We start from the raw sequence: 27,197 nt of genomic DNA, 5'->3' as shown, positions 1-27,197 counted from the left end.
TTCACCTTCTAGGACCTTCTAAGCAGAGACAACAATTCTGAGTCATAAACTGTGATACAAAGCCCTGGAGCTGAATACAGCAGATATGAAAGTATATTAAATGTTAAGTATGTAAAGTGTAATTATAGTTTCAGTAAGAACAACAATTATTGCTGTATGTCATTTTTTAAAAATTTTTTTTTTTCAGCCTTTTCTTGAGTCACTCACGCGGCACATGGAGGTTCCCAGGCTAGGGGTCTAATCGGAGCTGTAGCAGCCGGCCTACGCCAAAGCCACAGCAACGCAGGATCCCAGCCGCATCTGCAACCTACACCACATCACAGCTCATGGCAACACCAGATGCTTAACCCACTGAGCAAGGCCAGGGATCGAACCCACAACCTCATGATTTCTATTCGGATTTGTTAACCACTGCGCCACGATGGGAACTCCGCTGTATGTCATTTTTTTCATGCTGATTTTTAAACTGTTTTCCCATAGTTCATCTAAAAACTTATTGTGTGTATAGCTTTTCCAGTCCATAAATGTGTTCATTTCCTACACTGACACCTCCCCTATAATTCAACCTTGCAACCCAAGAGTTATAACTAAATTTAACTTAAACTAAAACATTCACAAAACACTTGATCATTTTAATATTGGGAGTTTTAAAGGACTTAGTATGAAAAAATTAAAATGCAAAAAGCAGCACAAAGTTAAATTAAATTATTTATTATGGAAAGATTAGTCAATCTAGTTACTTCCTTAAATTTTTCATGAATAAAATATTACACAAAATTTCCTTTTGGGTGATAAGTATATAGGTCAGAAACCCCCAAAGAAGCTGTATTAATAGTTAACTCCTTCCTTATTAATGCTCTAGGCATTTTAAAACCATGCAAAGTGAAATATCTACCTCAAAAACAACTTTAATGATAAGTTATTTCTTTGCTTCATGTACACAATGGGTCATTAGGTTAGGGGGAAAAAAAATCTCAAAGGGAGAAAAAAATAGCCAGCTGTGAAATTCACAAATACTTTCCTTGGATTGGGTACAAATGCTATTCAGGCCAATACCAGGGATGCATAAATTCTTTCTATCCTATTTACAATCCAATCTTGATTAGGTCGGAGCTCATTTTCCAGTTTGTGAATTATCTAGGTCTTTGATCCTTCTCTTCCCTCTGGCTGATTACCTTTCCCATTTCTCTGCTCATTAGCACCTCCACCAGAAGGGGAAGAAAACCCAGGTGAAAAGAAGAAGTGAATCATACACGGACATTTTTAAGTGATCTGAAGCCTGACTTTTTAAAAATAATAATAAATTTCTTCTATTGTGAGTGTTTGTACGTCAGATATACTGTTACCAATTTGAAATTTTACCACTGACAGTCTGAAAGTATCGTTGGGAAATTACCTTTATCTGGATATCAGATTTTAACATGAAATGGGGATGAAATTCAGGCATGTCTTCCTTACAAGGTTACTGTGAGATCAACTTAGAGAAATACAAATTTGTTTACTGTAACTGTCTATACAAAATTAATAAGTTGTCAGGCTTTTGAATTCATAAAACCTCTTTGACAATTTTTACTTCTTTGTCTTCCATTAAGATTCAGGACGTTCCTTGGGAATAGTCTCATTGCCAACAAATACGGTTTTTTCTTCTTTTTTTAAAAAAATATCTTTTATATTAAGAAAAAAATAAAAATATCTTTTATATTACCAAATGAGATGCACTCTTGGTAGAAGAGACTGGTAAAATACTGTATCTTTACCGATGAATTTCACTCACCCATTCTTCTCTATGGATAATCACAAGTCCCCTGTGATGGGGCCCTCGTTCTAATGTATATTTTCTTGTCTTTGATTCTTAAAATGAAGACATAGCCCACAGAATACAATTTTAGGTAAATTTAAGGGTTCGTTTTACACAGGTTTGTTCTATTAAAGTTTGCTTCATTTGTGTTATTTTAAGGACGAAATATCAAAGTGGCCTGGTGATTAAATTCAAAGTCCAATATCTCCGTGACCATTCTCCTTTAAGAGAGTCTACAATTAACTGAATCATATTTGTGGGTTACAGATATAGCCTTAAATTCTGATTAAACTGAATTAATGACCCAACCGTAAATGATCATTGAAATAGGAAAACAGGTATTTAAGTACAATATATAAACCTTTAAAATAGTACTAAACATTTACCTTAAAAAAAAAAAAAAAAACCTTAAAGAATAAAGAGAGTATTTTCAAGTAAATACCTTAGAAGACCTAAGGGGAAAAATATGAAATTTGTTTCGTTTCCCGTGAAAAATAAATCTCTGGAATATTCCCTGTAGGGTACAATGTAAAAGAGTAAAATGCCCAGTGGCAAAAAAAAAAATTTTTAAAAGTAAAATATGCTAAGTAGTTTGTAACAAAGTTAATACAACACATGTAATTGACACAAGCTGCAGTGTAGCTGGCAGATGCAACTCAGATCTGAGGTTGCTGAGGCTGGGGTGTAGGCCTACTTCTGGAATTCGGATTTGACCCCTAGCCTGGGAACTTCCATATGCTGGAAATGTGGCCCTAAAAAAAAAAAAAAAAGAAAAGAAAAAAAAAGCAGACTGACAAATTACCAAGTGGAGGAGAATTTGAGAAAAGTATGTTGTAGGCAGTCAAAGCTTGTATATACAATGAGAGTAAAACGCTTTGATGGATTTTTCTTAGGATTTGTCCTTTACTGAATGACACAAATCACTAGTCCTTTAATCTCCCACAAAGCAGAAGCTTAAAAATACACCCAATATTTCTTCTCTTTCTTAATACTGCATAAGGTCATTTTTAACCTCATGTTAGTTCCCATGACTTCACATCAGAGTGAATACAATCAAAATGCTACAAAATTTTGTGGAATACGATTGACTGATGGCTTGGGCAATGGGTGGGGATTGAAGAGCTGGATGACAAAGGTTTTTAGATATGCAATCCAACATGGGATTAATTACCAGGTCATATCTATGAGAAGTGCCTTTCTAATTTCAAATTTAATCTCTTGAGTCTTTTAAAACCAATTTACTGAAATATAATTCTAGGTACACTATATATTATACAAAATTTTACATATAATAAATTACATATATTTAAAGCTTACAATTTTATGAGTTTTGACATGTATATATACTTTGAAACCATCATCATAATCAAGATAATGAATACATCTATCATGCTCCCCAATTTCCTTGTGACTGTTTATAATCCCTCCCGCTAACTCCTTCCCTGTCTATGAGTCAACCATTAATCTACTTTGTGTCACTATGGATCAGTCAACATTTTCTATAGTTTTATCATAAAATCTGTGCATTTGGGGGTTTGATGGATTTTCTTTTCTCAGTGTAATTTTTTAGATTAATCTATGTTGCTGTATGTGTCAGGAGTTCATTCTTTTTTATTGCTGAGTTGTACTTTATTGTATTATACACCACAATTTGCTGATCTGTTCAACTGGATCATTCAGTTTTTGTTATCAGAAATAAAGCTACTATGAAGAATGGTTACTGAGATAACCAATGGTTAACCACGGGTTATTGTGATAAATTATTTATTTTCTAAATATTTGGAGTTTTTACAAATATATTCCTGGGGGTTTTTTGGGTTGTTTTTTGTTTTTTGTTTTTTGTCTTTTCTAGGGACGCATCTGTGGCATGTGGAGGTTCCCAGGCTAGGGGTCCAATTGGAGCCATAGCTGCTGGCCTACGCCACAGCCACAGCAATGCAGGATCCGAGCCGTGTCTGCAATCTACACCACAGCTCACGGCAACACCGGATCTTAACCCATTGAGCAATGCCAGGGATCAAACCTGCAGCCTCATGATTCCTAGCTGGATTCCTTAACCACTGAGCCACGACGGGAACTCCTATTCCTGTTTTTGACTACAAATTTAATTTTGTTGTGGTCAGAGTATATACTTTGGATGAATTTAATTTTTTAAAATTAGAGACTTTTTAATGGTTCAGAATATGGCCTATTATAATAAATTTATACATGTATTTGAAATGACTGTGTATTCTGCTGCCATTGGAGAGTGTGTCCTATAAATATCCATTAGGTAAGTTGATAGCATTTCCCAAATCTTCAATAGATTCATTCTATTGTTTTATTAATTACTGACAGGCAGGTATAAACTCTAATTATAAGTTTGAGTTTTTCCATTGCTCCTTGCAGTTCTATTAGATTTTTATTCAGGTATCCTGAAGCTTTGTTATTAAGTGCCTTAAGTGTTTAGGATTGTGATCAATTCCGGAGGAACTGATTTTTTCAATATTATAAAATTATCTTTTTTGTCCTTGATAATACTCTTTGCTTTTACAACTACTTTGTTATCAATAATATGAGATTTTATTTGATTAGAGTTTAGCATGGTGTGTCTCCTTCCATTGTTTCAATATTCTATTTGTGTCTTCATATTTTAGTTTTTTTTCCAGGCTGCATACTATTGGATTTTGCTTTTTTAAAAATAAAAATACAGGAGTTCCCATCGTGGCTCAGTAGCTAAGGAACCTGACTAGTATCCATAAGAATGAGGGTTTGATCCCTGGCCTCGCTCAGTGGGTTAAGGATCTGACGTTGATGTGGCTGTGGTGTAGGCCAGCAGCTGCAGTTCTGATTTGACCCCTAGCCTGCATACTTACTTATGCCATGGACATGGCCCTAAAAAGACAAAAAATAAGTAAAATATGAAAAATACCTGCCTTTTAATTGCGGTCTTTAGACCATTTACACTTAATGTGATTATTGACACAGGTTTAACTATACTCTCTTTTGGTTTGAGTACTCTGTATGAATCTATCTCATACCTTTCATGCTTCTGTTTTATCTGTTAATCATATTATCTGAGTGGTTGCTTAGAGCTTAGAGCATACATATTTAGTTATCACAGTCTATCTTCAAGTAAAACTTGACATAAGATTTTTGAATCTCACAGTAGTATACTTCCATTTTCTTCCTCACAACTTTTGCACCATTGTTTTCATATATTTTGTGATAAACATATGTGATAAACCCCCACACTACCTTGTAAGTTTTTGTTTAATCAACCAATTCTCTTTAAAGTGAGTTAATATTTACCCATGTAGTTACAAATTCTGGTGCTCTTATTCCTTGGTGTAGATTCTTATTTCAACTTATTTCCCTTCAGCTTAAAACATTTTAACAGTTCCGGTAGTGCAGACTTGCCAGTGATGAATTCTTTCAGTTTTTTGTTTGAAAAAGTATTTATTCACCTGTTTTGAAAGTTATATTACTGAATTTTGAAATATAGGGTAACGGGTTTTGTTTTTGTTTTTTAGTCTTTCAGCACTTTAAAGATGTTGTCTTCTAGCTTACATTGTTTCTGATGATAAACCACAGCAGTAATGCTTATGTTTGTTCCTCTGTAGGGAACATACTTTTTGTCCCTGGCTGCTTTGGCTCTTTATAACTGGTTTAGTACATTTGATTATGATATATTACTTGGGTGTAACTGTCTTCATGTTTCTTATGCTTGAAGTTTATCAAGTTTCTTGTTTATTATTTTTTGTTTTTTTGTTTTGTTTTGTTTGGGGGAGGAAGCTTGTCATTTTAAGAAAAACTGGGAAAGTTTGGTCTAATATTTCCTCAAATTTCGAGAATTCCAGTGTACACTAGGCTGCTTGAAGTTGACTCCAGCTCACCAATCATGTCTACCTTCTCTTCACTCCTTCTATCTATCTCTTTCTTTGTTTCATTTTTGATAGTTTTTATTGCTGTATCTTCAAATTTAACTACTTATTTCTTCTGTAGTGCCTAATATGCCCTCTGTAACTTCCAGTGTGTTTTTCATCACTTTCATTGTAGTTTTCATACCTAGAAGTTTGATTTGTATCTTTAATCTATTTTCCACATGTTAATTCAGCTTTTGAACATATAGAATATAGTTACAGTAGCAGTTTTAATGTACTTATCTGCTAATTTTAACATCACATCAGTTTTGGTTGATTTTATTCTTATTTTGAGTTTATTTTCATATTTCTTTACATACTAGGTTATTTTTTAATTGGATGCCAGACATTGAACTTTATCTTTTTTTGTACTAGATATTTTGTTTTCCTTAAATATTACTGAGTTTTTCTGAGTTGTAGTTAAATTACCTGGATACATTTTTATCCTTTCAGGTCTGGCCTTTTAGGTTTGTAGGGCATGACTAAGTCAGTGTTCAGCCTATGGTCACTTGTGAATCATAGGGTTTTCAAGTCTTGTTGTCAGGAAGAGTCATTATTCCCAGATCTGTGTAAGAACTGAGTACTAATCCCTGTAATCCATTCAGAAAGTTATTTCTGTAGTCTCATAATTTACTAAAAAGTGTGCGCTGACCCTTCCTCTGCTAACACTCAAGAGGGACCCTCTACAGATCTCTGAAGTTCTTTCTGTATGCAGCTCTCTGCTTTGTGATGCACTGTCTTGTGAATTCTAGGCACTTGTTCTGTCTGCACCCTCAGTTCTGTCTCCTCAATGCACAAAGATCTCTGTTTCTAACTGGTTTCTGTTGCCTTAAATGGAGTCTGGAAACTTTCTGGGACAATAGCAGTGTTCATGTCCATTGTTTTCCATCTCTCAGGGACCAGTGGTCCTGGTTAACTTACGTAAAAAAAAAGACCAAGCTGTTATTTCATAGTAGAGAGAGCAAATTCAGTCCCTCCTAGAGTGCAGGTAATGTTTTCTTTTAAGGAACTAGGAAAACCCTACCTCAAGAAAATACTTGGCTACATGGAGCCATAAACAAATCCCATAACTATGAGCTATAGTATGTATTTTGATTCATTTTGGCTGTTCCTCTTTGTAGAATTAAGCATACTTTAATTTTCCTTTGCTTCTGTGCTGAGACCAAGAAAATAACTGTCATTATTTGTCTTAATTTAATCAGAAGCTATTAAGTCAAATTAATGAATGATATAAAAGCAAGGAAGTATAATGAATAAAACACTCGGAAAGGAATCAGAAGACATATGTTCTACATGATATATAATAAATTCAAGCTCAGAAGGATCACTAAAAAACATTTAGTAAATTCTCCTTTAATTATTTAATTGGTAATTATTTCTGAAATAGTGCCTTTTGTATGAACTGTTGGTTCAAAAATGTTTTGAAAATCAATTGGGCGATATAATTCATAAGCTATAAATATATTTCCTTCAATTTTCCAAATATACTTCTCAGAATATTTTCTAAAAACAAATTATTACTTTAAATAGGAACAAAAGCTAAATGCATAAAGGCATTCTATGCAATATAATTGATAGCCGTGAATGCTAGCAATGTGTCGAACTCATTAAATATAATATCTTGTTTAAACTTTACAACAAACTCTATGGATAGGTATTGTTATCACACTGATGAAAAGTTGGGACTAAACGTCAAAAAACAGCAAGTCAGAGGAAATGCTGAGATTTAACTGCATTCTGACTCTAAATCCTAAATAGACTTCACTTGCTCTAGAAAAGTGAAAACAGATATTTGTTAGGATAACTGTGCATGGACAGTTTTGCACCATACACCCTAATACTTTAAATTTCCATGTTTTATTTTTATTTTTTGTAGGTTATGGTTCATTTTTATTATTATTTATTTTTATTCTTTTTTTGGATATAAACATACCATTGACTTTGGGGTTTATTCTTTTTCCTTTTAAATTTTTTTTAATTGTAATCACTTGTTATTTCCCCAATACATTTTTTTTTCTACTGTACAGCATGGTGACCCAGTTACACATACATGTATACAGTCTTTTTTCTCACATTATCACGCTCCATCATAAGTGACTACACACAGTTTCCAGTGCTATACAGCAGGATCTTATTACTAAACCATTCCAAAGGCAATAGTTTGCATCTATTAACCCCAAGCTCCTAATCCATTCAACTCCCTCCCCATCCCCCTTGGCAACCACAAGTCTATTCTCCAAGTCCATGATTTTCTTTTCTGTGGAAAGATTCATTTGTGCCATATATTAGACTCCAGATATAAGTGATATCATATGGTATTTGTCTTTCTCTTTCTGACTTACTTCACTCAGTAGGAGAGTCTCTAGTTTCATCCATGTTGCTGCAAATGGCATTATTTTGTTCTTTTTTATGGCTGAGTAGTATTTACAACTTACACAACTCAACAGCAAAGAAGCCAACAACCCAACTGAAAAATGAGCAAAAGACCTGAATAGACATTTCTCCAAGGAAGATATACAGATGGCCAACAAGCACATGAAAAAAATGCTCAACATCCCTGATTATTAGAGAAATGCAAATCAAAATTACCATGAGATACCACCTCACACCAGTCAGAATGGCCATCTTTAATAAGTCCACAAATAACGAATGCTGGAGGGGGTGTGGAGACAAGGGAACCCTCCTGCACTGCTGGTGGGAATGTAAGCTGGTACTGTTCTCCATAGTTGGAGAACAGTATGGAGGTACCTTAGAAATCTATACATAGAACTACCGCATAACCCAGCAAGCCCACTCTTGGGCATATATCTGGACAAAACTTTCCTTAAAAAAGACACATGCACCCGCATGTTCACTGCAGCTCTATTCACAATAGCCAAGACATGGAAACAACCCAAATGTCCATCAACAGATGATTGGATTAGGAAGATGTGGTATATATACATGATGGAATACTACTCAGCCATGATTTATTTTTATTCTTTGTAGAACACAAATAATTTTTATTCTTTGTAGAATATTAAGAATACGTACACATATAAATATATATATTCACTCTATCCATGTCAGAATTTCTTAAATGATTGAGCTAGTACAGGGCCTAACTATAAATAACATTTTTTGAAGCTCCCCAGGAGATTCTAATATGCAATCAGAACTGAGAAATGTGGGACACAGTTTCTTAATCTAAGGTCCTCAGAACTTTTGCTAAATAACAGGAAATTCATGAACTTGGATGGAAAAAAAATTAAATCTTTATCTTCACTAGCCTCTCACTGAAATTTAGCATGTCCCCTATCGTGAAGCAACAAACCACAGTAACACTATCAACACCTGTAACTTTGCACCAACAGAAACCACAGAAATTCCCGCAGAGTTGCAGAGTTACCGCAGATATCACAGGGTGTCACTTATAGTCACCATTATATCGAAATCACAGTAGTGATTCGACCTGCCATTAGACTGTATTTTTAGGGCCTTACTAAAGAGTAACATATTTTACTACGTCACGTCTTTTAAAATACTTGAAGAATTTTGGTATAATAGGAGTTCTTTACAACCTTACGAATTTTGTTTTAGCCTTTCAAAGATAATTGTCTGAAAAGAGGCTTTTAGGCTTCCCCGGGGTGCCTGAGGAGGCCATGGCTCACACACCAGGTTAAGAATTCCATACTTAGAGGCTACTGGTCAGGAAAGCACCTTCAGAATGCTGATGAAGAGTGACTTCTTTAGAGTAATTGTGAATGTAGCGTGTGCAGTGCTCATCTCGCAGTAATGAACTGAGAAAGGGTTTCAGCAGAAATGAGGTGTCATATAATAGAAGTTATTTACATACCGATTGTTCTTCCTTTATTAATTTCTCTAACAAAGCCATCATGCCCTTTTCTAGCTCCACCAACTGATTCACTGCTGAATCCCAATCTTTTGCCTAACTCTTATTGTAGCTGCCTCAAATGATAGAAAATGTCAGTCTCTGCTTGCTAATTCGGTGCATTCAGACAAATGCGGCAAGTAATTTTTTTTTTTTTTGGTAAACTTTTTTACAAGCCTAAAATATAGGATTTCTAAGGATTTTACAGTGAGAATGAAATGATTCACTTAAAATTGATTTCTGTAAGCCCTAATTACACAATACATTTCATCATAAGCATTGCAAAATCTCAGAAAGAAAAAAACACTCTTAGTAATAAATTGTCACTACAATGATCAGTGTGCCAAATTTAATTTGCAGATAAATAAAAGGAAAACTTGAAAGCCAAGGAGAAGTCTGGTATAAGTATAGGCTTTGGATTAATTTTGTGACAGTTAAGAGACAAGCCCTTACAATATATTTCAGGAGTCTTAGCATCTTTATATTCAAGATGTTTTTCCAGCTCTCTCCTCTAGTTCATGGTCAAGTGGTCTCTACTCTCTCTGGAAATCAAGATACTAGCTGCTGCCATCAGCTGACCCATATGCCCCCCAGCACAATTTCTTTTTCGGAAAAGTTAGCCCTTGCTTAGAAGCTGCCACAATGGGTTGAATTATCTGATCCCTGTCATTAAAGGTGGCAGCTACGCACTCGAGAATGATGTGGGAAAACGCCAGTGAGAGTGATAATTAAACTTGGAAAATGAAGGGTCACCTTCTTTCACTCAGCTCATTGGGCTTGGCATCAGAGTAATTCCAAAACAGTGGGGGATATTCTACTCTCAGCATGGCAATATCTAGGTGCACACACATTATTTCTGTGGGTTCAAACAGGAATGCCATTTTAATTGTATTTAAAATGTTATCTTTGATATGGGGAGTAAAAATGTTAGAAATTAGTTCTAAGGATACAGAAAAAGAATAATAAGTATACTCTAAATGGTGAAAGAATTAGAAATAAGAAAAGCATGTATTGTTTGCTCAGAAGAAAAAAGCATTATAGGAGAAAAAAATTGTTTGCAGGGATATTGAAAAGAACATTTAAATGTGTTCAAGTCTTTCTACTTGACTGTGGAATCAAAAAGCAAGGGTTTTGTCTCAGCTCTCTTGTCTACTCACTGTCATTTCTTGGAGGTCATTATTACAACATCTTTTTCCTGCTCAAGAGAGGGTAGAAAGTATCAGGCGAGCTTAAGATAAGTTATTGGTAGAAATTATTTTCCCAAAAAAGGGATTTTTTTCAGATACACTGGCTCATCTAAATACCCCTGAAGGACTATTTCATACTGCTCTGGTTTTGCATTAATGTAAATAATACTCAGTTTTTTGTTTGTTTGTTTTGTTTGTTCGTTTGATTTTTATCTTTTCAGGACTGCACTCTTGGCATATGGAAATTCCCAGGCTAGGGGTCAGATCAGAACTGCAACTTAAAAGGCCTGAAATAATACTGCAATATGAGCAGATGCACAGATGCCAAAAGAAAACTTCAAATTCTGGCTTGATTATATAATAGCTATGAGCTGAGGGCATGTTACTTCACTGTATATGCCTCAGTTTCCTCATCTGTGAAATGGGGAAAATAACATTCTAAGAAAAGCTTCCCAGAACACGTGGATTCTTGACAAATGCAAACAGTTCATAACTCATGTTATGAGCTAATTTACATAATGTGAAACAGAGATAATTGCAACATCAAGCTCAGAAAGTGAAAAATTCCTAATAAACAGAAACTATAGATTTCAGACGGGCCTTTTTAGTTCCCTTCACATCTGAAGGGTTGAATTGAAGAAGGTAAATTATATCCTATGTGAGTCTATTCTGTTTCAAAATAAGAGAGAATTGTGAAACAATTGGCACTTTCTAAACCAGAAAAAAGAAACCTGATGAGCTAGGCAATAGTGTGATAGCTAAAGTTCCTTCAAAATATTCTGATTTATCAGTTTGTAGGCAAACATCCCCAAATTTCATTAGCTTTTAAAATAGTTATCATTAGAATACTTGAAGTGTTCTCACTGTCTTTGAAGGAATAACATAGAAAAATCTTTTCTACAAACATAAACATACATTGTCCCAAACCTCAACCTCAATTCATCACCAGCTCACTGAGAAGGAGCAAAGGAGAAAAATGTATGTGTATGCATATGTGAGCATGGTGAAGGGGGTCGGGGGGGAGGAGGAGAATGAAAGAATGACACTGAGGACAACCCTAATCAATTACTGATGGGAAAACACTCTGCGGGCTAAAAACCTATAGGCAATATATAGAAAATACAAAGAAATGAAATATTATATGCAAGCCTGATTTCACAGTAATATGTGTATACAGTACTTCAGAAGAAAAAAAAACAGATTTCATAAAAGATACTTGACTCATTCAGAATAAACTTGTTAAAATTATTTGGTAAATTATTTCTCACTGAAAAAAAAATATTACTAAACTATATAAGAAATTCTGCCTCTGCTTCAGTGTTGTATTTAAGATGATTTACAGTCTGCAATTTCTTCCTAAGGTCATCACCTTCATAAATACTGGCCACATACAGTGAAAACCAACTCAATAAAATAAGTATTTCATTTCTCTTCCTCCTGCTTATGTAGATACTTCTTCCATCTACATGGCACCCATTTATAAAAAAGCCTCACACTGTGTGGATTTTTATGAGTTCTTGAGCTTTTCTTTCTTTTTTATCTTTCTATGCATCTGCAAAGCAACTGGCAGATTCTTTAATAAAATATATTATACACATTAATATTTATAAGCCTATGAATTGGATGTTTAAATAAACATTCACCAACTTATGGCAATTCTTTTGTTTTAGACGTTAAATCACACTTACATTGTCTGGAAAGTCAGCTTTTAGTTCAGTGACACTTTGACACCAATATGCAGCTGTTTTTTCACTGATGAGCTCAATATTCAGGAAGGAGCTTTGTCCAGGGCCGTACATGGGGCCAGAGGTAGTCCCCCGGACGATTCTGGGTGAGACATTTGTCACTATGTCCTGTTGAAAGAGTAAAAATATTGGGTATCTTTGGACAAAGAAAAACTATTCTATGCTCATTTCCATATGACAGTATTCTACTAAAGCCCTGTCTCACATTTTTAATATATTTTACATTACTGTTGAACATAAACTACTTTCAAGAGAAAAAGTAAAATAAAATATTCGTTAGCTCTATTTACTTTCTATAACTGTAAGGGTAGCATAGTGGAAAAATATGTAAAGTCATTTACATTGGTTTTGAGCGTGCGCATTTCCATTGTTTGCAATTAAGTAATAAATAAAAACATGACAAGTAAAATGTAAGACTATCATTTCAGTCTATTTGATCTAAGTGTCTCCAATGAGATTTTAAGTCAAATAAGAGTTAATGTTTAGTAAAGAAAAATATCTTTTTTCCTAAAAAGTAATTTTAATGTAAATCAGCCGAGGAGTACATATTAGCACTACTGGCTCATCAAACTTTTAACACACATTCTAGCAAACTAACTGCGTTGACTTACCTATATGATTCTAACTATAAATTCACATTCAATGAGAACTCATTTTTCCCAAGACTGAAATGAGGATATCAATAACTTCCTGGTAACTATAAACAGTAAACAGTCAAATTAACTTGCTTGTTAAGTGTAATTAACAATCCACAACTGCTTCTAAAGCTATATGAACAAAGAAGAGTAACATTCTTACATTACTAAAAACTAAAAAGAAACTAAGAAGGAAAATGTTTCTTGAGCCAACTTCCAATTAAAATTAATTTTGAGTAAAGGTCATTTAGTTAAGGATTTATCAGAATTAGTCATTTAAGTACCCCTCCTCACCATCTTGTCACTTTTAGTGAGATAACATGAACCCCCATTAGTATATAGCAATTAAGGTCAATTTACATATTTTAATTAAGAACCACCCCATATAAAACAATTAGCGTAATAGGCATACTAACTGGATTTCATAACATTTGGACGTTTTTCCAACTAGATAGACAGGAAACCTTAATTAGCATTAATTAGTGCTGATCTGCATATGTTTGATAAGGCATACCCTTGCCACAAAAGATTATTTATTCCTGAATCTGCCAAATGCTACAGTTGCAGAGGATAAAAGGACTTTTCTTCACATTGCATGTTAATTTCTGGCAATTTACATTCACTTTTACATTTGAATTAGTATATTATAAAATAAATGGTATAAATGTTACAATAAGCCACCTTAAATATGTACATTTTTACTTATAGGAATCCTGCCAGTTAATGTTTTACTAATTAAGCTATTCCATTTCTATTGTAATTGTGGGAATGTCACCAGCCTTACTTTGATTTTCTATTTTGAAACCATGTTACATAATGTTAGGGTAAAATGACAAGTCATGTCACACCAGGAAGCTCAAGCCTAATCGGTCATACTTCTATCTTGCCAAATGCTTAAATGTGTGCTCCGCGTCCCTGCACATGGTTTCTGTGCAGTTCACCCAAACAGGTACTCTCTTGCTGTCACGGTCTGAGAAGACAATTCTAGAAATGTTTCCTTCAAATTAGGCTGATTTTTTTCTTATGGTCCAATTTCCAAGAGCCACACTTTAAAGCCCTGGAGTCCTCCTTTGCTGGCTATACCCCCTACTCCTAATTTTCTTCACCAAGATAAGTCCAATCTAGGCCACAGGCTATGTTCTGCACAGGAGAATTTGACCAGGGAGGTAAGCAGAGTCCATACTCAGTTCACCAAGTCATGTGCCCTGGCACTTGGTTAATGCGTTTTTTGTTATTGGTTTTTTTTTGGGGGGGTTGGCCAACCCCAGGGCATTCGGTGGTTCCCCAGCCAGAGACTGAACCTGTGCCACAGCAGTGACCAGAGCCACAGCAGTGACAATGCTGGATCCTTAACCCACTGAGCCACCAGGGAACTCCAAAAGGGCATCTGTTTTAAGTGACCATTTTGTAATTTATCAGCCTATGTTGAGAAGGAAGAAAACTTTCCTCTATCTTTCTAGGTTCCCTAGGCTGGTCTAAGAATGAAACTGACATGAGGTAGATTAACAGGAGAAAATGAAATTTAATGTTATATGTACAGGTATCCCATATATATGAGAGGTTCAGAAAAGGAAGACAAGATGAAGTCTATGCCATCCTGATCTAAGAAAAAGGATTAAAGACATGGAGCTTCCATGAATAGCAAGGTCATTATAGGACAATAAAAAGAAGAGTAGATGTTTGGTAGTTATATAGCTATATAGTTATATGACAGTTATATACTGTCAAATAGATGGAGCCACTTGGATAAATAGCTCTTTTCTGAGAAAACCTAACTTAAATCCTTCTGTGTAGTTAAGAAAGGATGGTAGTTTCTCTCAAACCTGCAGGGTCTTGACTCCCTTTAGCTCAAAATAACCCTCTTGCAAAAGTGACACATTTTGAGGGGGCTTATTCTAAACACTGACCCCTGCCCTGAAAGTGGCACTTTCTGCTTATTCAACAGAATTGACTCCTGTGTACTTGTCCCTGCTCCAGCTCACTCTTCAGATCTTAGTCTTCAGTCAATTTGGGAATCCTTTCTGATCTCTCAACACCATCAAGTCTTAAGCTGCTCTGACTCATGCCACCATAATAACATATGCCTTACCCAACTGGCACTCTTAACAACCAAGAATCGTGACTGTCTATATTCTTGTTGGTACTTTCAAGTACAGTGCAAACTTCTGAAGGGCAAGAACTATATCTTGTTTGCTATTACATCTCCAGCTTGTAGCCCAGCCTTTAGTGAGTGTTCAAATAATGTTTCTTAAAGGAAACTAGACTAAAAACCCTAGGAACTACAACAGGTCTTGCCCTGAGGCATGGGAACTATTAGGTATTTGCTGCTGGTCTCATTCTGCTGCTGAACAAACAAGCAGTTTTGGCCTATACTCAAAATTTCAGGAACTTGTTCTTTGCTTAAACCTTTCCTATAAGTCCATTTACCTGTTCTCCCTGGTCCCTCAGGGACTCCTATGAATACAGCCCTCCATCCCCTCTATGGCTAGATCCTGGGACCGGCACGCAGTGAGGCAGATGGCCCATGAGTCCACCCCTCCCCATCCCAGCCTACTGCAAAGCTTTGATGACAAAAAAAGTATTGAACTTGATCATCATGTAGCATCTAAGACCGTCTGAATGCTACCCTAAATTGCTGGGTTATCTGATCTCTAGGATCCAAACAGAATGGCCCCATTCAGATAGAGACCAACTCTAGCGCTTTTCCAGTTCAAGCGGATATGAATCCCTAGGTCCAGGGCTACCTATGGGATTTCTGAGGTTTAGTGAATATGAGGTTAAGATATCAGATCCTTAACCAGCTGCAGCTGCCTCTTGTGTCTCTGCCCTAGACTGTGCCCACATATTCAGAGAATGTGTAGGTGATTTTTTTTTTTTTTTAGTATCATAAAATTAAAAAGATACAAACAGAAGAATCACACCGATACTGAGTAAGAAAAACTCAAGAGTCCAGGAATTCTAAGCCATATGCTATTTTACAGTATTTCTCCTGATAACAATTAGGCCAGGAACTCGCAATAATCAAGAGGTCAATAAGCGAATATCTAACTGAGGACGGTCAAGCAAATGCCTCTTTCTTCAAATATCCTCCCTCAATGACACCTTAAACTTCAAATTCTACCACTAGAGATTTTCCCTTTGCATACTGTGAGTTAAATTTACGGTTCACCATTGGAGCTGTTTTATTTGCTTCTTCTATGATCCACTGGTAAACTGTAAACATCCTACAGGAGGATTAACAGTGACTTCCTCAACCAAGACTGAACCGGAAGCACAAGGCGAATCAAAGGGAAATTTTACCTCCTTTAGGAAAGGGATTGTTTACTCCCTTATGGTGATTTATGACAAGCAATGCTCCTCTGAACAGGTCAGTTTTCTCTTTCCTTAACTCAAGCAAAGAAAAAAAGACCCTTTAATAGCCATCCAAATTACAGCTACCTAGTGTGAAGAACTTGTCAACTACCCACTAGTCAATTGTTACCATCATAGCAATTAAAAAATTCAGCTTATTCCAAATTCAACTAGAGTGCCAAAATTACAACATGGTTACCCAATTATAAATCAGTAATATAAATTTTATTCTAGGTTTTATTTCCTAAATTTCGTCATATTCACCACCACTTTGTCAAAAACTTTCTCTACTGACTTGAGACTTAAAATTTTTAAGTTAAGTGGAAGATGAATGAAAATTTGGATATAACCAATTATCTTTGGTTATCTGTTCAGAGTTAGAACTTCAATAATTGGGCAATAACTTACTAAAGCATTTGACCTGGGAACACTAGAATTTGAGTATGATTTTATAAGATAATATTTTGCTTTAATATTTAATAGCTAAATTATATTAACATTGCTTAAAGGAATTCATATAACAAACATATTCCAGAATAGTTAAAACATAAAGAGTTTATTTTCTATAACAAAGAAGATGAATTACTACAGTTCTAATGTTCAATGCATTAGCAATATTCGGATTTTTAAAAATTGATGTTTATTGATAAGGAAGTGTTAGGTGATATCTCTGCTTTGTGCGATATTACCATTATAAAAGGTAATTACCATTATAAGTAATTATCATTATAAAACGGAGTGTAGTGACCTCCTAACATTTGAAGTGATGATAGTGATTTTTCAACATTAGTGAAAAAATTTAAATGGCAAACAGCCTGATTATATTTGTTTGTTTAAGTTCATTTACTTGACCTCTCTTATCCTTAAAAAAAAGAAACTATGCTGTTTCCATGGTTACTACTGGAGTAAGACAGTCACAGTGGCCTCAATGAATAGGAAAAGGAAACTGCAGCAGAGATGTTTGGTAAAAGACTTGAAAAAGAGTAAGCATCCAAAACGGTAGATGAAAATGAAAAATAAAATTTACAGAGTGAATCACAGCTACTGTCCCACAACAGATACCTTTTAAAAATATGTTGTTGAGTGAAAAAAGCAAGATGTGGAAAAATACATAGCATCTGATATCCAAAATCACTTCTATGATGAAATATAAAAATAAGTAAGAGAATAAAATAATTCAGGGAAGTGGTTACCTTTTGGAGTAGATAGATGCTGGGGGAGAAACTGGGGATGCAGGAGCAACACAGGCTTTCTAAAAGTATGAGTGATATGCAATTTTAAAAATGCTTTATTCCTGAACTGCAGAAACACTTGGTAGAATAAGAAATCTGCACAATGAGCTTTGTGCTAGTAGAGTGCATATTGTTATAGCTATCAATAAAGTTTTATCAGTTTACCTGAAAACCTATAACTTAAATCTTAGGGATATTTTTTCCTTGTTAATTTTCAAGATTTCACTGTGAACTGGTTGTTTTTGTCAAAAAAAATCTTTTAATTACTTGTTTTTATAAGCTAGAATTTCAAAAATTAAAAATACAATGCAGGAAAAATTGTCCTCTGAAATACATCACACCTTTCATGTAAGTGGGATTTAACCATGCACTATTCCATAAAAGAGTAAACTCACTTCACAAATAAATCTCACAACAAGTATCCTGGTTACATAACACAGTTCCATCATTATAAATCTGGCATACTGCTACCCTGGGAACAGCAAAAAGTAAAATAAAATTCAACAGTGGCCCCGTTTCCAGTGCAACTCCACTATTATGAAAGAACCCACTAATGTTTTATTTTATGCATGAACTACGTCTATTAATATTTGATCACTCCCCGAAATAAAATTTATAATGGTCAGAATAATCTCTTCTGGTTGCTTTGGAGGGGTGACATGGGTAGGATGAGAATTTGTTCTTAATATATCAATTTCCCATTCTCGTCTTTTACATAAAGATAGCACTCCAAAACCTGAAACAGTGACAAGATTTATCCGTTTGTCATCAGGAACTTTAAATCTGTCTATCCAATATGGAAAGCACAGTAAACAAGAATAACAACGTTATCGTAGAAATACAAAATAATTTATCAGAGAAACAGTAGTGCTGAGACCGAGATACAATAATAATTTAGATTTTTATAGCACAAATATTTCAAATGGATCATCTTATTTGATCTTCACAACTCTGTCATTATGCTGTTAATGCTACAACCAGGGATTAGAGAAATTAAAATGACTTGTCCACTGCGGCAGAACTCTAGGGAGTATTAAAGGCAAGACGAGAATTCAGGTAAATTTGTGTTATATGAATCATATTATTAGTGGCTTAATGTCTGAAGTATCTCATAATAGTTAGGACCAATTTTAGTTCCAAGAAAAATAAATTGACTTGAATAAGTTAAATTTAAAAGGTGGGAAGTAGCATATGTGCTTTAGGGAAAAGGAATATATGACCTAATCCCAGAAAGTAAATGCAGTGAGGAATGTCTCTTGGTTTTCTTTCTGCTTCTATTTGTGTATCTCTCCATTCTTCTTTCTTCCTACAAGGGGCTTCCTCTGTCTCAGTTCTTACGATAGAACACAGGCCTATGACAGGTCCCAAGGTACAAGCAGAGTCTTTCCCCCAAACTTATAATCACTCAGGCCCACCACTCCTGGTGGCAGAGACTCTGACGTGCTTAACTGGGCTTCTATGTTCACGCACTATCTAATTAACTGTATCTAGCAGGGCAGAATTAATTAGGATTCGCGCGGACGCTCATGTAAACAAAGACGGAGTAACTGAGAGCCGAGCAACTAGTCTTCCACGAGTCTTCCACACCAGGACTAGTCTCCGCAGGTCTGACTCAGAGAGGAGAAAATACGACACGGGCATCTATGAAGTGTCATTCACTAGGAAAATGGTTGCAGAAAAGATGCAGTTACTACCACTTAGTGATAGTAAGTTTCCCACAGTTTTGAATCAACTGTGATAATCCATTTCTTATTCCTATGGCCCAAATCTTATAAGATCAAAGTTCTAAGACTCCCTATGTTTTAGGACACATTGCGAACTCTGTTTTTGCAATGTGCTGGTGTGCTAAAGACTGTCAGCACAAAGGGGCCTGGGGTACACTTATCCTCAGTCTCGGGCTGGACGGAGCTAAGTGAATGGCTACTCTATGTAAGGAGGGTAACAGAGCGGAAGGAGTAGGGTAAAAACAAACACACACCAATAGCTCATTTTGCTCTAGAATAAACAGCAAAACAATTCACAATCTGACTAAAGGAGGACTCAACACACTGAAGGTGTGGGAAGGAGTTTTACTCTTGTCTCTCTAGTGCACACCTTGGGCCAAAGGCCTTCACCTTCCAGACAAAGGTCAAACATCTAGAGGATTCGGTTTCTCACCCTGCACAAGTGTGAAGATTCAGTGTTTGAACTGCATTTATGTCTGACTGAGAAACACTGGGTCACAGACTTGTGTAGCCTTTTGTCTTTCCTCTTGCCCTTTTGCAGGGAGTTTGTAACTTTGTAAATAGGACACTAAAAAATAATTGGATTTGCTCTTTGATTTTTTTTTCATCTGTCAAAATGGCTTCACTAAATCACAGAGCGGTTGTAGGACATTAAATGAAGTAATGGAGCACATGCCTGACGTGGTATTTGATAAATAAATATTCACCCATTTATCAACTCACCAACTTCAGAGACAAAGCAGAAGTTGTGAAAGTTCGGGCATGGGCTGAGGCTGGGAAGGCGACAGGAAATGAGGATGGGGAGACTGCATACAGTTGGGTCAGATTAGAGAGTCTTGAATGACTGTTTTAAGGAGTTCAAACTTTTTTCTGCAGGCTTTGAGAATCCATTGTGTTTTGTCTCCTATTCAAGTTATTAATTCCAATAGCTCCTAGCAGCTGTGCATTCACAGAGATAAGTTTTACAAGAAACAGATGAAGAGCTTTTTCAGTGCTGATATCAGATGGATTAGAACGTGATTAATCAACAGACAGACTGATTAAATTATTGGGTTCACTGTTCAGATAAGAGGTTTTGGATACACTCTGCCAAACTGTAATTAACTTAGAAATTTCTGCTGGCCTGCTCATAAGATGATCATGTGATATGCTTTGAAGAAATCTTTTAAAGCCCAAAACAGCAGCTGTGAAGGTGTAAGCATGAGTCAGTTCTAATAATTATTAAACATATTCAAGTATTAGAGCAGAATTTTCATTGAAAATGATAAATATTTTAAAAAAACTACTTTTTATAAAACTTGTAATATGCTCTGGTTTTACTCTAGAAGCTGCCATAAATGAAATGGCTATTATTTAAGGAAGGGAATATCTAAAGGCATCAGGAGTTCTCCGTTTTTGCCTTATGGTTAACAAGATATTGAGAGAAAAATCCTCACAATATAGCACATTTAAAAATACTGGGCAGGATATGAAACAACAAAAGCAAAAGAGGAACAACAGTACTTGTGTCAAAATAAGGAAGGAAATTTCTCAGAGATCAGAAGTGACAACCAAGCAGAGATCCACAAGGACAAGCCAGTGGTGGGGCGATGTTAGCCCTCAGGTTTCTGCCAGTTCCAGAGGGCGTAGAACCTGAGTTCTAATGGAATACAAACATCTGAGAAAGCTGGAAAAGCCAGGGACCAGATATGGTGGTGGGAAGACAAGAAACTTCCAAATAAAGGTAGGACCAACAGAAAGCAATGCTCTTACTTTGTGAGATTAAAAATAACTATCAGACAATGGTGGAGTATGTGTCCATTTCAGCCTTACTATTGGATGAGAAAGAAAACGTCTCCTCTAAGAATATAAACTTGTGTGGGTCCCCAAACCATAAACTAAAACTTTGGTTTAAAAGTGGCTCTTGGTTATGCCATCTTCGGAAAACTAGTTGAAGTAACACCAAAGTCTCTCTGGAGGAATTTTTACCCCAGGTATCAAAAAATTCCCATAAGCAAATTTCCAAGGGATGTGAGTTAATAATACAATTCTAATAATCAAATGAGTAAAAATGAAAATAAGGCATCATAGGTAAACTCAGTAGGAAGATAAAGCTATTCAATCAGATCTACAAACAAACAAAAAAACACCCCACAGATGCTGAAATTATCAAATATGGAGTATAAAATAAAGCTTAATATATTTGAAAAATAAAAGAGAGGCTTGAATGAATAATAAAATAATAAGAAACTCAAAAATACCATGAAAATTTAAAATACAAAAAATTTCTAGACATAAAAATAATAATTGGGAAAAAAGAACTTTAATAGTTTTGGGTAAATAAGAGCTTGGACAGTTGAAGAGAAGTAGTCAACCTGAGGATATATCTGGAAAAATTACCTAAAAGGTAGTAAAGACAAATGATGTGCAAACATTATATGCAGGTAAAGAGACATGAAACACAGATTGAGAATTTAAGGAGACGTCTAAATGGAGTTCATAGATAATGAGGAGAATCAGGAGAGGAAATACTTCAACACATATTGTCAGAGATACGATAGAATTAACAAAAGATGTCAATCTTCAGAATCAGGGGCACCAACAAACTCAAGGAAAAGATATTAGATCAATGGAAGGGACTGGAGAGCCCAGAAATAAACCCACTCTTAAACAACAAAGGAGGTAAGAATACAATGGCGGAAAGACAGTCTCTTCAACAAATGATGTCGGGAAACCAGGACGGCTACCTGCAAAAGACAGAAACTAGCCTACTATCTTATACCAAATACAGAAATAAACTCTAAATGGATTACAGACTCAAATGTGAAGCCTGAAATCATTAAACTTCTAAAAGAAAACATATGCTATATGCTCTTTGACATTTTTGAGAAATATTTTCTCTGGATCTGATCCTCAGGAAGGGCAACAGAAGTGGAAATAAACAAATGGGACTGTATCTAACTAAAAAAAGTTTTTTCAGTGAAAGGAAATATCAGCAAAATATATAGGCAGCTTACTGAGTGGGAGAAGATACTTGTAAATGATATATCCTATAAAGGATGAATATTGGAAAAGTACATTAAAAACTCATGTAACTCAACAACAAGTAGCCAAACAAGTTGACTGGAAAATGGGCAGGGGATCTGAATAGACATTTTTTTCAAAGTGGATGTACGGATGGCCAACAGACACATTAAAAGATGCTTATTATCACCAATCATCAGGGAAATACAAATCAAAACCACAATGATATATTACCCCCCCACATGTCAGAATGAATATTACCAAAAGACGACAATAACAAGTGCTGGTGAAGATGTGGAGAAGAGGGAGCCCTAGCGTGATGTTGGTAGAAGTGCGGACTGCTACAACTGTGACGGAAAACATCATGTACAGAGGAAAACAGTAGAGTCTCCTCATCAAATTATAGGTTCCTCATAAAATTAAAAATACACTTCTGAGTATTTATCTGAAAAAAACAAAAACACTAATTCCAAAAGATATAGGTACCCCAATGTTCACTGTAGCATTATTTACAATTGAAAAAATATGGGAGTTTCCATCGAGGCTCAGTGGTTAATGAATCCAACTAGGAACCATGAGGTTGCAGGTTTGATCCCTGGCCTTGATCAGTGGGTTAAGGATCCAGTGTTGCCATGAGCTGTGGTCTAGGTCACAGACACGACTCAGTTCCCATGTTGCTGTGGCTCTGGCATAGGCCAGCAGCTGTAGCTCTGATTAGACCCCTAGCCTGGGAACCTCCATTTGCTGCAGGTACTGCCGTAGAAAATATAAAGACAAAAAAAAAAAAAAAAAGAAAAGATATGAAAACAACCTAAGTATACATTGATAGGTAAATGGGTAACGAAGTCATAGCATGTAAATACAATGGAATATTACTCAGCCACATAAAAAGAATGCATTTTACTATTTGAAACAAGATGGATGGATCTACAGGGTATTACACTAAATTAAATAAATCAGACAGAGAAAAAGAAATACTATAAGATTTCACTTACACGTCAAATCTAAAAAACAAAACAAATAAACATAACAAAACAGAAAAAAACTCATAGATAAACAGAAAACACTGGGCCAAAGGGAAGGGAGGGCCACAGGGAAATGGGCCAAACAGGGGAAAGGGATTAAGAGGTATAAACTCTCAGTTATGAAATAAATAAGCCACGGATATGTAAGGAACAGCATGGGGAATACAGTCAATATAATGTTGTAATAATGTTCCATGGTGCCAGATGGTAACTTGACTTGTTGTGGTGATCATTCTGTAATTCATTAAAATACTGAATCCCTATGGGACATATCTGAAGCTAATATAATATTGCAATATATATAATCTATATTGTAATATAATATTATTACTTCATCAATGAATAAACAAGTAAATAAATAAATAAATAAAATGAGTACCTGGTAGTAACTAAAGCAACAAAAAGCAAGAGAAAACTTAAAGAGCAACCAAAGGAAAAAGGACTACCTAAAAGGTAAGGCCGATTGATAGTGAACTTTTTGGCAGTGCCAGTGGAAGTCAGAGAGAGTGAACTATTTTTCATAAGGAAGAAATGTTAACTGAGAATAACTGCATATCTTTCAAAATTATAACTCAAGAAATGAGGATTAAATAGATGTTTTTAAACAAAAGGAATGAAGAGCAACTAGTATATGGCAGAGAAAGTGAATGAACTAATGCTAATTCAACTAAAAGGAATGTGAAAAACAAAAGACTGAACAATAAGAAGTGAAAAGCAAGTTGCATAAAAATATCAACTGTGGGAGTTCCTGTCGTGGCACAGCAGAAACAAATCCGACTAGAAACCATGAAGTTGTGGGTTCAATCCCTGGCCTTGCTCAGAGGGTTAAGGATCCAGTGTTACCATGAACTGTGGTACAGATCACAGATGTGGTTCAGATCTGGCATTGCTGTGGCTGTGGTGTAGACTGGCAGCTACAGCTCTGATTAGACCCCTAGCGTGGGAGCCTCCATGTGCTGCGGGTGTGGCCCTAAAAAGACAAATAAATAAATGAATAAATAAATAAATAAACTGTGATTATATTTACATAAGGTAAAAAAATAGGCAAAACTAACCAGCACACTTATTTAGGCAAAACATAAACAAAAGCAAGAAAATAATTATGACAAAATCTAAGTCATTATCTCCAGAGGGAAGAGAAAAGAACACAAGTAAGGCAGGGTACACAGAGTCAAGGCACAGAAACATGTCTACATCTTGTGAAATAAGAAAGAGGATATTCATTTTATTATTTGTTAAACTGTATTATCTAAATTACATATACATGTTTTGGTATGCATGCTGTATTTCATGGTTTAAAATAAGTAAAACAAATGTACCAAGCAGCAAAAAAAAAAAAAAAAAAAAAAGATAGGATGTAGACCTGCTGGTGGATTCCCAGATCCGTATGTTTCTCCTCAACCTTATCACCTGATATATGGCCCTGACTGATGTTTTAGAAAATATTCATTCTGGTCATTCCTTCAACAAAATAATGAGGTTGTATAATACGATTTCTACCATGACTTTCAGCCACCACTGGTCAGGATAGCAAAAAATCATTTATCTAAAAAACTATAAACTATTCAGGAGTTCCCACTATGGTGGGATTGGTATTGTCTCTTCAGCTGCTCAGGTAGCTGCTGAGCTACTGACTGAATTCCTAGCTTGACACAGTGTTTAAGGATCTGATGTTACTGCAACTGTGGCATAGGTTGCAGCTGCAGCTTGGATTTGATACCAGGTCCGGGAACTTCAATATGCCATGCGTAGAGCCAAAAAAAAAAACCAAACAATTCAACCAGGCAGACATTTCAGATTGGAATGGCTGTCTGAACACTTCCAGCCATGACATAAATTTAGAAGTAACTGTGGGACTTTAAGGCCTCTTCAGGAGACAGAACTCAAAGCCTTTGGCCAAGACAAGAACTATCAGACCTTTATCATCACCCACCACCCCACCCGTCTAATTATAATGCCCCTTCCCCCACCTCGAGCAACCTGGCCTACTCCTTCGTACTAGGAAATGTATGTGGCCCACTCCTCACCCTGACCCTATAGGGCCCTTGTAAGCCTTCTAAGCTCCCAATCAAGGAGCAAGTTGGTATGCTAAGACCCCTCTTTCCCCAACCAATCAGCAGGTCAGCAGGTATCCCAAGACCTCTCCCCTCCCCGCGCTATGAAAACAGACACAGCTATGTGCTCGGAGCTGGCTCTCCCTGATCCTCAGGAAGTCCTCCTGCTGCACTGGCAGCATCTCTTTCTCAGTAAACTCTTCTTTCTCTTCAGCTGGCTATGCTGGAAAACTCTTCATCTGACCTGCATGCACAGACTACAACAGTAACATTAAACTAATATTAAAACCTCTTCAGGTCACACACACACACACACACACACTTTGGCTATCTTAGGGAATCTTTCCCACCAATACTGAACTGATTACAATAAGAAGATGCAGTATGAGGGAGAAAAAAGAAAGCTTATTTCTGCCAAGAATCTGTGAAATCAATCAGATGGCAAAATATCATTTGTCTGACCAAATATACATAGTCAAACTCCCCTAAATGTAAGTTAAGCAGCCATGAGACTTAATAATTGAAATAATAAAGTTTAAAGTCTACTTTCTCATAATTCTAACACCTCTACTCAATAACATTTCTTCATATATTAAAGCATAAAGATGCTGTATTATAATTACAAAACACCATTTAAAAAAATGCATTATGTCCTACAGCACTTAGCCTTGACAAACAATTACTGGATATCACATTCAACTGAATACAAAAAGCAATCTTTATCGCAGGTTAAAATTAGCCTTGGAACAATAAATGCTTTCGGAGCTATTCTAAACTCCAAACTGCTTTGCACCAGTCTCTTCTGAGGAAATGCAAACAAGTAAACTGAAGGACATTTGAAAAACTTCTTGTCCATGCCCTCTAGTTTCTTCTTTTTTTTTTTCATAATTTCATAGGGAATAATCATGTGACATTTAAAAGGTGATCAATACAGCTTCCCAGGGAAAGGCTTTACAAATTAAAAGCAAAATAAAACAAGAATAAATAACCAAGCAAACAAAGAAACAAAATTCTGGACTTTAGAAAGTGCTCATATTAGAAAGTGCTCTAATATTAGAAAGTGCTCTAATATTAGAAAGTGCTCTAATTATCAGGACCACTTTTTAGGCATTACTGTAGAAAAGGAAATTGAATGGTAGAGTTTTTGCTTTGATTGGATCCAGGACATGCTACCCCCCAAACTGCACCTTGGCATAGAAAACATTTTAAGCTGAAGGAACTGTTTTAAATGGTAGAAGCAGAAAGGTAATGTGACCTCATTTCATCCTGCCCTTTTCTCCTGAAACATACCGTACAACACTCATGCTGAAAGTACCTTTCCTGTATCTAGAGGAGGAAAGACATTCTCATTACCAGAGATGGGGAATTGAGGGCCAAGAAATCTGTACAAACAAACCTTGTTAAACTAACCTTTAACTCCCTAGTTAGCTCTTCACTGCTTACTACACCTAGCCCAAACCACTTTGGTCAATTCTTCACCATTTCATTGTTTCGTTGTCTAAAAAGGTATTAAAGCTTCCTGCTCTCCTCAACTTCTTTGGGTCTTCATTCTCTTGTGAAGGCTGCCATGTACATGTAAAAATTTAACAAAATGTGTATGCTTTTCTCCTCTTTTTCTGTCTTTATCAGTTTAATTTTCAGACCCAGCCAGGGGCCTTACTAGGGTGCAG

At 35.7% G+C, this 27,197-nt stretch overlaps 1 protein-coding gene across 2 annotated transcripts in view; it reads right to left on the bottom strand.

Annotated features, from left to right (window-relative positions):
* DPYD (dihydropyrimidine dehydrogenase) overlaps positions 1-27,197 on the bottom strand; it is a 780,991-nt gene that overhangs the window by 304,046 nt on the left and 449,748 nt on the right. For both annotated transcript variants that reach the window (NM_214044.2, XM_021088696.1), the window contains 1 exon segment: positions 12,447-12,611. In NM_214044.2, coding sequence (NP_999209.1) covers positions 12,447-12,611 — 165 coding nt within the window.

This window comes from Sus scrofa, chromosome 4, assembly GCF_000003025.6.
Source record: "Sus scrofa isolate TJ Tabasco breed Duroc chromosome 4, Sscrofa11.1, whole genome shotgun sequence".
Taxonomy (NCBI): Eukaryota; Metazoa; Chordata; class Mammalia; order Artiodactyla; family Suidae; genus Sus; species Sus scrofa.
The sequence above is the reverse complement of the archived record's forward strand: the minus strand, read 5'-3'. Positions and strand labels throughout refer to the sequence as shown.